At 39.8% G+C, this 12541-nt stretch overlaps 1 protein-coding gene across 1 annotated transcript; it reads left to right on the top strand.

Annotated features, from left to right (window-relative positions):
• The first annotated feature begins 8619 nt into the window (after positions 1-8619).
• On the top strand, positions 8620-10374 carry LOC117784431 (bromodomain testis-specific protein). The gene is made up of 2 exons (XM_034622166.1): positions 8620-8636; positions 8694-10374. Exons 1-2 carry the CDS (start codon positions 8634-8636, stop codon positions 10299-10301), a joined length of 1611 nt encoding a protein of 536 aa, XP_034478057.1. The 5' UTR covers positions 8620-8633; the 3' UTR covers positions 10302-10374.
• Positions 10375-12541: the final 2167 nt, after the last annotated feature.

The following is a 12541-nucleotide window of genomic DNA, read 5'->3' as shown; positions in this document are numbered from 1 at the left end:
TGCTTTTATATTTGTTGACTTTCAGCTCTTTTAAACGCCCCCTGAAAGTATGTAATACAATTTATTTTTGCGTTTCGCCGCAAAGTATGCAACAGCTGCTGCTCAGGGAAATTCCTACATATATTTTCGCTCCCTAAAGTATGCAGTGGAATGCGCAAACAAAATTCCTTTATAATTTCACGCCTTCAAATACTTGTAAATTTCCTTTTCTTTTCAAATATATTATTACATATTAAAACAATTGTATTTCGCAACAAGCTTATAATAAAATAAAGGAGAGAAAATAGTATCGAAAAAAAATTATATATTAAGTTGTTAGTAAAGTCACAAAATTTTAGAGATTGCGTTAACATTTGCGAGCATTCACTGTGATACGACGACGGCAGTGACTGAGGCCATGCAATATCTTGCCCCACTGCAATACAAAACGGGCAAACTCATGTACGCGTGTGTGTGCGTGCGTGCCTGTGTGAGCTCCATCGGGCCGCTCTCTTCACACTTACTAGGCTGATCGTGACAATGGCAAGCGACAGAGGCAGCGGCAGAGGCACCGACAGCGACAGCAGAGAGAGAGACATTCGCTTGCAGTTTTTTCCACACTGTTTGATCGCTGTGGATAGAGGGGGAAGCAGGGAAGCAAGAGAGGGGGGCTTGTTTTGATGGCGCTGCTGTCATGTCTGTGTGTATAAGTGTTTGTGTGAGTTTGCGTTGTTATCGCTCATTTTCACTTTAATATGAGTTTTTGTTGCTTTCTTTGGAGTTTGCTCTTTTGTGCACGCTGCGCTGCTGGGCAGCCATATTTATTTATTTTTTTTAATTTTTTTTTTTTTTTGGACCAGCAGCAACACACACCAGAAATTGTGTTTTCTTTAGTTGCATGCGAAAAGTCAATGAACTTTTTCGGTGTTGTCTATGCATTTCTGATATACTGTTGTTGCTGTTGTTTTGCGATAAGTGTTCATGCTGGTGTTGAGCTATTGGTGCTGTTGTTGTTGTTGCTGTTGCTGCATTGGAAGCAATGACGGATACGAAAAATAACAACAACAATAAAGAAATTACAAATTTTTGAGCTGCACAAATGGAACGGCAATGGCAACGGGTTCCTAACGTGTCTTTATGAGTGGTGGAGGGAAAGGGGGAGGGGGTGCGGAATGTGGCGGATAACACGTTTTCCGCTTTCGCTTAGCTACAATATAATAAACACACACACACACACGTATTACTAATTTTCCTAGAGATTTTTGCGCTTATCGCGCAATTTATCAGCAATGCAAAAAAAAGAGAAAGAAGAAAACAAAGAATTAAGAAAAACACCCGCGGTTTTTAGCTGCAGCAATTGGCAATTGTTAATTTGTATCTAAGGGGAAAACCTTTGACCCGCAGCAGGGTCAATTGACAGACAGCAGCCACATAAAAAGCGGAAAACTCAATTGGGAAAATTGCCAAACTAACAAAAAAAAATTCTGCTGGTTGTACTGCAATTTTCACACACTCCCAACCAAAGCACAGAGAACTGATCTGCACCTTTGGATGGGATCATGCAAATGTTTGCATTTCCACAAACACAAGTGCATTTTTAGTCCCCCAATCAATCAGTCAATCAATCTGCGATCTGTCTTTCTGTCAGTTGGCAACCCTTTTCACAGATGCTCTGGGAAATTGTAAGGGGATCGCCCACGAAACGAACCCTTCTCAATTATCATGTGCATGAACCTAACGTCAATTGCATAAACCTAACCTCAATTGCTGCAGGCAGGATAAACAAAATGCGACGTAATTTGAGCGCTGAATGCAGAATTCAAAAATTCAGAAACTCCGAACTTCATAAATTGAGAAATTGAACAAACTGATTGTCGCAGTCGACGCCTTTTTTGACCAGTTTTCTTTTTACAGTCATAACGTTGCGTCTCGCCATCTTTTTAAGCCATAATAATAATGCAAGCCGATCTTCAGGTAAGATCGGTGTGGCGTGGACTACCTGCTGTTAGATTTACGTTTATGCATTTCATTTTCATTGTTTGCTACGTTGGCTTTTTGGCCATAAAAACAGGTTTCATCTGTCCCGAGATTCTTTTTTGGGCCTAAAAAGATTTATCTCGCGCTGCAGATCGCAGTGCAAAGAGAGCAAAGAACTCTTCTACTCTTTGTGACTCTACTGATTCTTTTGGCCCGCCTACAAGTTGACAATCAGAATGCATATAATATTCGTATCAATTCCCTTTTGGCGCAGCACTAATCGAAGGGTTCTTTCTCTCATCGTCGAGGTCAGGTCAAAGCAAATGCATTTCATGTGTAATCCCAGATACGAAATCTGTGCGAGACGTCAGACATTTGACTTCAACTTTAGAAAAACATTTTCACGACTTGTCCGACTCTTTTTTTATATTTTCTTGTGTCTTGTTTTTTTTTCGCGTCTGTCTTTTGGCTTGGGGGCTCTGTAACGATCTTGATGCTGGGCCGGATTCGGACTGGGACAGGTAGCCGCACATTTTGAAGCGCTTTGCGCATTAAACTCGATTTTTAGGTTCGTTTAAATGCGTTTTTCTCAACTTTTTTTCTCTTTTTTTTTTTTGAAAAATGTTTCATTTTGAGGTTTTTGCTTTCCTCGAACCTTCTTTGATTGCATTGCCAAGCCAAAGCCGCGCCTCGGACTCAACGTCAGTTTCAGCTTAGAGATTCGACCTCAGTCGCTCTCATGGCTTAATTGCCTGACTTGGTCGAGACGCAAAACTTGCTCCGAGCAGCGGCAGCGGCAGCGGGGTTATGGGGAAGCGTCTTGGTCGATTGGCGTTTTGGACCGGCAGTTTTCTCGCGATGACGATGGCGATGACGATGGCAATGGTAATGGCGGCGTCACCGGCCATTGCACCGCAGATGCAGATACCTTTTTCCCCCCGACCCGAAAGTCAATGACTTGTGAGGCATTTTCGTGGGTTTTTAGCGCCCCAGCCGAGGCACGCTTGACAGATTTATACATAAATGCATATGAGTTTGCCCCGAAGCATTCTTAATTAGGTTGGGAACAACAGAAAAATTCACGTTGAATCGAAAATGCAAAACCGCCTTAATCGAAATTCGATTGGAACTTCTAAGCGATGCGATCTAGCACCAGCATCTTTTCTTTTCCAAACATTCCTCTGTTGACAGGACAACTTCAAGGTAAACAATGAGTCAAACCCTTTATGACATCGCTTCCCAGACAATGACGATGATGATCAGCGGGTGTGCTTATTGGGACACTTCGGATACTTGATCTTGGGATTGGAATTGAGGTCCGACTTATGAATGTGGCCCTCATTGCTGTTGGTGGTTCATAATTAATGTCAAATAATTGGCAGAAATTTGTTTGCTATTTAATTGTGGCATTTTCCACAACAGAGCGTGGTCCGTGGTCCGTGTCCCTGATCTCTTGTTCCGCCGCCTTCCCTTTCACAAATTCATTTTCACATTTCACAATTTCTCAATCAATTTTCTTTTATTGACAAAGATGCGGGCGCCACACATCCCATAGTTCCATCTGAATTGCAATTGCAACATTTCGGCTGTTCGATGTTTCGGCACCATGTTTATCACTCCCCGACCCCGACCCCGTCTCCGACCTCGACTCCGATCCCAATTCGTACCCCAGACCATGCAGCCAGGTCGTTGACTCTCGTGTGGCACTCGCGACTCGTGATGCGTCTGTTTACGCATACTCATACAGTAGTCTATCGCAAAATAGATCACCTATTTACATATTTATGTTTAATTCTTTTTTTTATTCTAGAAAATTATTCATTCCTGCAAACGAATCTAAATTAGCTGAATTATTATAAAATTGCGCTTACAATTATCTTTAAAAAACTGTGCCATACCATACCATATAGAATAGAAAATAAAAATAACTTTTTTTTTTTTACCTTTCAAGAACAGTTGACTAAAATTATAAAAAAAAATTATGCAAAATATATAAATTTATAAATTAAAACTGAAATGATAAAACTAAAACAAACTTAAAAATTTAAGTTGTTTTCCATATTTAAAAATTGTTATAATCAAATTTGATTTTCTGATTTTCATGCGAAATGTCTTTTTTCTGATTTTCATGCGAAATGTCTTTTTCTGATTTTCTTGCGAAATGCCTTTTTTTTTATTCTAATTCTGCAACTAAGTTTTGTTTATTTGTTAAATTCAAATGAATTCACAAGTTTTCATATTTCCCTCTTGAAAATTTCCATAGCTTGAAAGGCTAATAATTCAACCAAAACTGTTCCGGTTTCCAAATGAAATATGCTTTGTTCATTTCATGACATCTATTTCGATTCTGAAACTAAATTAAGTTTGTTTCTTATATTTATATCATTTTCGAAAACTTTTAATTATTAAATAAAAACAGATTTCTATATTTTTCATCTACTATAGACACACAAATGCAACAATAATCAATACACATTAATCAAATGCATTCGAATAAAAAATTTAAAGTGAAAATACATGTTCAAGATTAATTAGGAATATATAATGGATTCGACTATCGAGTGACTACTGTAGCAACATAAAATGCAAGAAATGCAGCGGGGTCGTGACCGAGAGTCTCTTTGCTCAATGTTCTTCACTCTTTGCGGCGAATAAAACGCGACGCGTAGCTTTTTTCCGCCATTCCGAAATTCCGGAAGCAAAGCCATAAAACTGCTTGTGTGTGGGTGTGCATGTGTGTGGTTGTTTGTGTGTGTGTGTTTGTTGTGGGATTGCTATTATCGTACTCCCAAGACTCTAACAATTAACAGAAAGCATATCCAAAACGTAGACAGTAGAACCTGCATCATTATGTTGCATGCTGCGTTTCGGCGATCAACGATCGCCGATCAAAATCCACAAATGCCGAGGCATTGTTTATGCGCAGGATTCGCGGCGTTCCCACAGTGCCACACAATGCCAATGCGAATGGGCATAAATTTATATAAAAAAAAAAAACAATCATAGATCGATGGATCGCTGAATCGAGGCTGCCTCGAATCAATGTGGCAGGAGGAAAAACCCAAAAAGTCACATGTGTGTAACAATGTGGCTGAAAAGAATCCCAGCCAGAAATCGCTTAAGGTTAACACATCGCCAAACAATGGTCGATGAAGGTGGGGGACAAGTGTCGCGGTATCATAACGAGGGTAGCTACAAACCAGTTTTCCTCTAGTGCGAGGACAGCCTGTACCTGTCAGCCTGTTGCAGTGTTGCACTGTTGCGAGCCCTGCTTAATTTGGGGGTAGGGGTTAAACACTCCGATCTCCGTAATCTGCGCTATCGCTCCTGGATGCTGAGTCAGCGCCAGAGTAGCAATTCCCTCATCAAACTGCGTTGCAAGATCGCGCAATGAGAATGGGAATGAAAATGAAAATGGAAATGGACGTTGCAGGTGCCGTGTAAGTCACATACTTGCTGCATGCAACAAAGGACCAAGGCACAAAGTCAAAGTCAAAAGAATAACACTGGCCAAAAAGGGACGAAAAGAAAACACACACTCACACTCACACATACACGCACAACAAAGGGACAGCCTAAAGGCACATGCAAGTGCACATTTTCATTTTCATTTTCATTTTCGACTATAAAATTTATTCGCATTAATCGCCGTCAGAGATAAAAATTAACGAAAGAAGGAAAGAAAAGATCGTAGAGCATAGACGAAACAGGGTCAGTCCTGAGGATGTCGAGGGTCGTGGGTCAAAAGACGTGGGACGTGGGACGTGGGACGATTGCAGACACTTCTGGCCAGGGGTCGGCATGATAAGGCAACAATTGACACCTTCAACTGGGACTCAACTGGAGACTTGTCTTCTTCTACCTGCCACGCAATGCGGCGTTACGTTCTCCGCATTTCTGATTGCCACCAGTCCGTGTGTGTGAGTGTGTGTGTGCGTGTGTGCTAAAGAGCAACGAATTTGCAGAGACTGTACATTGCCTTCGTTTAGACACTTGTCGTCGCCGCGAAATGAAATGGTCTACCCTGTAACCACTGAAAGTAGGCATTATATCCGCATTTGATCGTATGTAGCACTAGATGAAAGCTTTAAGCAGTTTTAAAACCCAATATATACTGACAAGAAAATATTTTGTCACTTTATGTATACCTTGTAACCTGTGATAGTCGACAGTAGAAAAGAAATCCTAGAAAGTATTAAAATATATCCATTGTACTTGTACAAATCGTAAAACTATTACTTCACTTGATGTACACTTAGAAAAAGGGTGCATTAGTTTTATCCACTTAGATCTGCGACATATAATGGTTTTTTAATTTTAATTTTGTATGTATAGTTTTCTGAATTGCTTAAGTTTTTGAATATCTATAATGAAAATATATATTAATAAAAAAAAACCTAACCTAAGTAACTTTGTTTTCATAAAAAAATATAATTTCAAGCAAATTAAATAGAGGGGTGCCTAAGTTTTCGGCAATACTGTATATTTATACATTTTTTTTAAATGTTTATATTTATTTATTTATTTTATTATTTAGGCTTCTGTTCTAATTTTATATTTATGTATAGCTTAAAATAATTTATCGTATTATTATTTAATTATTCTTAATTTTAGTTCAAAAAAAAAACTTGTTTAATTACTTCAATTGCTTATAGTTGACGTTAAATAAATAAATAAAAATAAAATAAAGTACCCTGCAACGGCTTTAATAAGGACAGGAATAAAGTACTAGACGACATCCTTTACACAAATATACTTTTATGAAATTATTATTTAACTGTTATTTTTGCGATTTTAATTAAAGACAATAAAATGAAAGTGTATACCATGTCTTGTGTATATCCTGCTCCTATTTTGATTATCTTTTGCATTTATAATTGAAATTCGTGAAGTTAATCTAGAATTCTCGTCTGGAGCACCTTTTATTAGTTATAAATTTTTTTATATTTAAATTATTGGTTTGGCACCAGGTAAAATGTAGTTTGAATAAATGGGTTGTATCTGTCATAAATATATTAGATAAGCTGATAAAAAATAATGTTCTAAAATCCAGATTTTGGTCTCAATACCTAGAATTTTGGTCTCAAAAATGCGTCGAGAACATGAAATTCTAAAAATAAGAAAACACATCTTGTTTTTAGGTACATTTCAAATGAGACCAAGCCTATTTTATTTTAAGAATAAATGTTCTTAAAATGAAAATAAAAAAAAATAATTTTAATATGATTTTTAAATTTATAGATTTTGTAATTTAATTTTTATATAATTTTTTTTGTTACCAGTGAGAATCGAGCCTAAAGCAGTTTCTGTTAGATTAATATTCTTAGTATTAGTAATATAGTCTTATTTTAAAAACAAAATATTTAAGATGAATGTTCTTGACTTTAGAAGCTGGTCTTATTTTTCAGTGAATATCGAGCTTGTCTTAACTTTAAATTAATTAAATTTTTTTATTGTGTTTTAATATTTATATGACAGTAATAATGTACAAACGAATATTATCATCAGCCAAGCAGAGAACGTTGGATTAGATGCCTCTCATGCTATAGATCTGTACAGTGCAGCATCCAGGATCTACTAGGAACAAGTTGGACTTTTGAGGAAGTGGACTACTGGCATAATCTTTATTTGGATCTATCAGCAAATAAGGAGTTTAATGGTTGTTAATTTTATTAATATTTATTATTATTTATTTGTAGATCTCCGAGTTTTAAAAGTGCAACGACAGAGAGTCCGCTGCGAAAAATACTAGCGAAATAAATTTTTTGGGCCAGTTTAAAGAGACCGAATTCTGTGCCCCAATGGGATGTGAGTCAGGACGGAGTGAGGCGTGCTGGGATGGGATGGAATGGGATGGGGTGAAATGGTGTGGCATGGTGGCATGGAGCGGGGCAACCACTAGCAAAGTGGAATGAAGCGTATGCGTGTGTAATTAAGTGTCGCAAAAAGACGCAGAAGCTCAGGCAGATAGATGATAATGTACTGGGCGCTTTACATGTGACGGTAATCGGAGTCGGATGCTCGGATCCGGATACTCGGATGGGGTCTCTAAGTGTGTGCATGTGTGTGTGTGTGTGTGTGTGTGTGTATATGTAAATAGGAAAAGCATGTTGTTGTGCTCCTGTACAGGATACTGTTGAGAGTGAGGGTGATAAAAATGTTGATGTAAATTGCAAAAAACAGTTTTTATGTCCCATTGCCGCATTTGAAGTGGGGTGGGGGGTTGGAGGGGGTGGGCGGAACAAAGGACAAGTTGATGGCGGCCTGCGTGTGAAGTGGTGCAAAATATATTAGACAAGGGCGGCTGGAGCTGAAAAAGCTTCAGCCTGACAGTCGAACAGGATAGCAGGATAACAGGATGATTGGTCGACTGGTGGTTGCTTCCGCTTTGAAGTGCCATTGTTACTCTAGTTTTCGATCTATTTATAAATCAAGATTTATTTCCTTAATATTCGTTACTCAACACTGCCTGACAGCTTGGACACATTTTTAACACTGCCGAGTAGTCATTGGCAATTCTGTCAAAATGTGAGGAGAGCAACTTTAATAGAAACTCGGAGCCAAAAGTCAAATGGGTAAAAATCAATTGAAAACCATAGCATTTGGAAAGATTTCTGATTGCTGTATTTGTATCATTATCTTTATCTTTCGACTAAAGTTTCCAGAATCGATTGGAAATGGTGAGTTGGATGCAGTTGCTCCCACATGAATTCAAATTCGATTTCGCTCCCCACAAGGCTCTCATGGTCAAACTTAAGCTACCGAATCGTGTCCAGCCGGATGTACTACCACCACCTGGTATGTGTGGCACCCACACCAACAAATTGCACTACATCAAAAAGTATCTGCTGGATGAATTGCCCACGAAACCATTTGCCCCTGACTTTATGCAGCCCGTGGACACGGAGGTTCTGCAGGTGCCCACGTATTACACCATCATCCAATGTCCCATGGACGTGGGCACCATCATCAAGAGGGTTCAAAATCGATTCTATCACGGCGTGGATGAGCTGATCATTGATTTCAGGCAGGTGATAAGCAACTGCTACAAATTCAATCGCCCCAATGACACAGTCTATCGCAATGGCCAAAAGCTGGAGAAGTTCTTTCTGAAGATTCTCTCGCAAATGCCCGAGGGGGACGAGATTCCCAGCTACAAGGATCCCCGAGCGCCACGTAGTCCCCCCGAGGAAGAGAAGGCTTCGGCAGTCACGGAGCAACAATGTCGAGAGGATCTAAAGAAGCTGCAGAACGAATACGTCGAGGGGGTGGATGGGGAGTTGCGGGACTTCTTCAAGGACAAATGGACAGCACTGTCCAAGAAGCTGAGCAAGCATCAGTTCAAGTCTGTCGAGGAATTCCATCTGCACATCGATGGCATCTTCCTGCAGTACAAGAATCAGGCCAAGCGAATATACGAGAATACATTTTACGAGTCCCTGGATAACATCTCCTATCAACCTGTTAATAAGGAACTCAATGAACTGCTCTACGAGACGAAGAAGGCGGAGGGCAGCTTAAGGGAGCCTTACAACTCCCATTCCAAGTGGCAGGATACTCTGGTGAATGGACTCGATGCTACAATCGAAAGACTGCGAAACAATCTCGACACATGTCGCCTTAATGAAGAGGAGAAATCCGCCGGAGGGGAGGGAAGCAAGAAGAAACCGAAGATGCGGACAAAGGTCCGCGGAGAGGATCGTCCTCAGAAGCTAAACACACTGATGAATACCCTTGAGCCCAATTCACCTGATAACAAGGACACGGAAATCGAAAATTTCAGTGAGGTGGAACGGCGAGCCATCCAGCAACAGTTTGTAATGCTCCCCCTGAACTCCAAGATCGAAATAATGCACATCATCGCACAGACTGAGGATATCAATACAGAGAACTGTGACCTACAGTGGTTCGACATCAAGAACTTTGGCGTTGAGACATTGCATCTAATGAAGAAGGCAATGCATCCGCATACCAAGCTCAATCTGCGGAATATGAAACCCGCCGAGAAGGAGGATCTACAACGCAGCCTCGAGAATCGATTGCGGAACATCAATCAAGTGCTTAATGGCAATCGACGCAAATACACACATCGAATGCGTATTCGCTCCACGGTGCAGGCCAAGAAGAGATCACGTCTCGAGGCCAAAGCCGTATCCGGATCCGGATGCGGATCCGGCAAGAGCTTCCAAGCTGTTGGCGCTGGTACCTCCAAGCAGCGAGTCGCAGATAACAGCAGCGATAGCGACTCCAGTGACTCCTCCGACTCCTCCAGCAGCGACAGCGACTCGAGCAGCGACAGCAGCGACTCCTCCAGCGATAGCAAAGAATCCAATGTGCTGGATTGAGCCTAAGACAAATTCGCAATTTGCATAATCATTTTCCAAAAATAAAGTCCGATCACAGCGAAGGAAAAACACATCCCGATCTCTATTAACATCTCCACTGTCTATGCAACGATCACGTAAAGCGAATTTTTATGAATTTTCCAACAAAAAATTATGCAAATGTGGTCGAGTTTCTCACGCTCGGCAAAATTGATGAATCTGCGCCTCAGTCTGTCTCAGTACCTGACACCGCAGACTAGTCTACGAAATTAGAGCGTTGCCAAAAGATCTTGCACAGATCTCTTGGTGAGCCAAAGAGGGTTTTCCGTTTACGTAAAATTTGCATAATTTCACAAGATTTTCACTTGACAAAAAAGGGTTCAGCCAAAGGGGACAGACAGAGAGAGAGAGAGAGAGAAAGAGAGAGAGAGAGAGATCAGATGTGATCCTAATTTGCATAAGGAACATCGACTTGCGAAAACGTAAAAAGGAAAGTGAAAATAGGAAAATGTGCATATGCTGAAAAGGAAATGCCACAGAGACGAGACGAGACGAGACAATCACACAACAGGGGTTAATTATGCACACAGTGGACGGCGCCAGAGAGAGAGAGAGAGGTATGCACAGCATGCCGGCACGCTCGCACACCCTCTTGCTGGCAGGGGGTTGAACAGGGACAACAACATTGGCTAATTTGCATAACATCGAAAAGGAATAGGAAAAATAGGAAACTGAAAATGTGAATGTGATGTGCCTGCAATTTATTTCCTTGTTTGATTTTTGGCCAGGCAAAATTATGTAAATTATGCGTGCAAAAACATTGAGAAAACTTTCTCACGCTCAACTCCTTGAGCAGGACCTCTCAGTATTGCTCACTTTTCGGGTTAAGCCAGGATGCAGGGTGCAGCATTCAATATACTTAGTCTTGTTTGGGTTTCCGCGCACCAGGCAACAAATCAATTTTTGATCGATATTCATTCAGCTCTCGATTGATTTCAATAATTTGCATATTTGTCAAACTTAGCATAGGTTATGTGCCTATAAAGGGGCATCCTTAAAGATCCTTAGGACGGTCGAAAAATTATGTAAATTTTTTTAAAAGATTTTTCCTTTGCAGCCTTTTGCAGCGAAAGTAATGTGGCATTTTTTCCATTTGACATGCAATTATTGAATGTTAATTTTCATACATTAGTTTTCTATCAAATTGAAAGGGGTATTGATGTTCAATCAACGCTGTTCAATCTAAGTGCACAGCTGCAATTACAGAACATAATATATAATTTAGCCAGAGCTTAAAATTTAATTTATTGCAATTAATTATTTTTTTTTTAAGTGAAAATTAATTTATTTCAAATTAAGTACGCAAGAATTTGACAATTTTTTAAATGGTACTAATTTAATTATTATTAAAAATTATGAACAATACTTAATATAGTTCATTTTAGTTTATCGGTGTCAAAGATTTCAATTTCCCCACCACACCTATTCCAATTTAATTCTTGTTGGACACAACTGATCTGGTTGAAAGGGGTTAAAAGTAGTTTTACTATTCAATTAATTGCACAGGTGCATTACAGAGCATTATAAATGATTTAGTTAGAGTTAAAAATTTAACTTTTTTGGTATTCAATCAAGTTAAAAGTGATACCGCTATTCAATCGAATTGTACAACAAGCTTCGAATATTGTTCTAGGCGTAAAAACAAAGTAAAAATTAAATTGAAGGAGTAATTGCTGTTCAATCCCACTTAAATACCTGATAGGTTTATTCAAAGTCAAGGAACATTCGCCATTTTTGCAACAAGTTTTCGCACAGCTCCTCCCACCTTCCGCTTCCACCACCAGGCCATGTAGGGTGTCGATTTCAACCCCGAACCCAACTTGGCCACAAGCTTGCGAAATCGCCAATGCGATTTGCCAAAAAGGACGATCGAACAGTCATCATCGCAAATAAAATTGCACTTTTCAGCCAATGCGAATGGTTTAGCAATCGCAGTGAAGTAGGAAAAACAGGGAGAGATACAGGAAACAGGAATAGGAAAGGGAGTAGGAATAGGAATAGGAACAGGAACAGGAATTGCGAGTGCAACTGAGACTGAGACTGAGACTGGGAACTGGAGGAAAGCCAACAACCACCGTTGTGTCTACCACCCAAGCGAATTGAAAATATGAACTTTGATGTTGTTGCCTCTGTTTTGGGCAAAACCATAAAAAAAATCCGCAAAACGAGGGTTGTGCCTCGTAAAGTACTTATCGAAACAC

The sequence above is a fragment of the Drosophila innubila genome (assembly GCF_004354385.1).
Source record: "Drosophila innubila isolate TH190305 chromosome 2R unlocalized genomic scaffold, UK_Dinn_1.0 1_C_2R, whole genome shotgun sequence".
Classification (NCBI taxonomy): domain Eukaryota; kingdom Metazoa; phylum Arthropoda; class Insecta; order Diptera; family Drosophilidae; genus Drosophila; species Drosophila innubila.
This window is presented reverse-complemented; position numbering and strand designations above follow the sequence as displayed.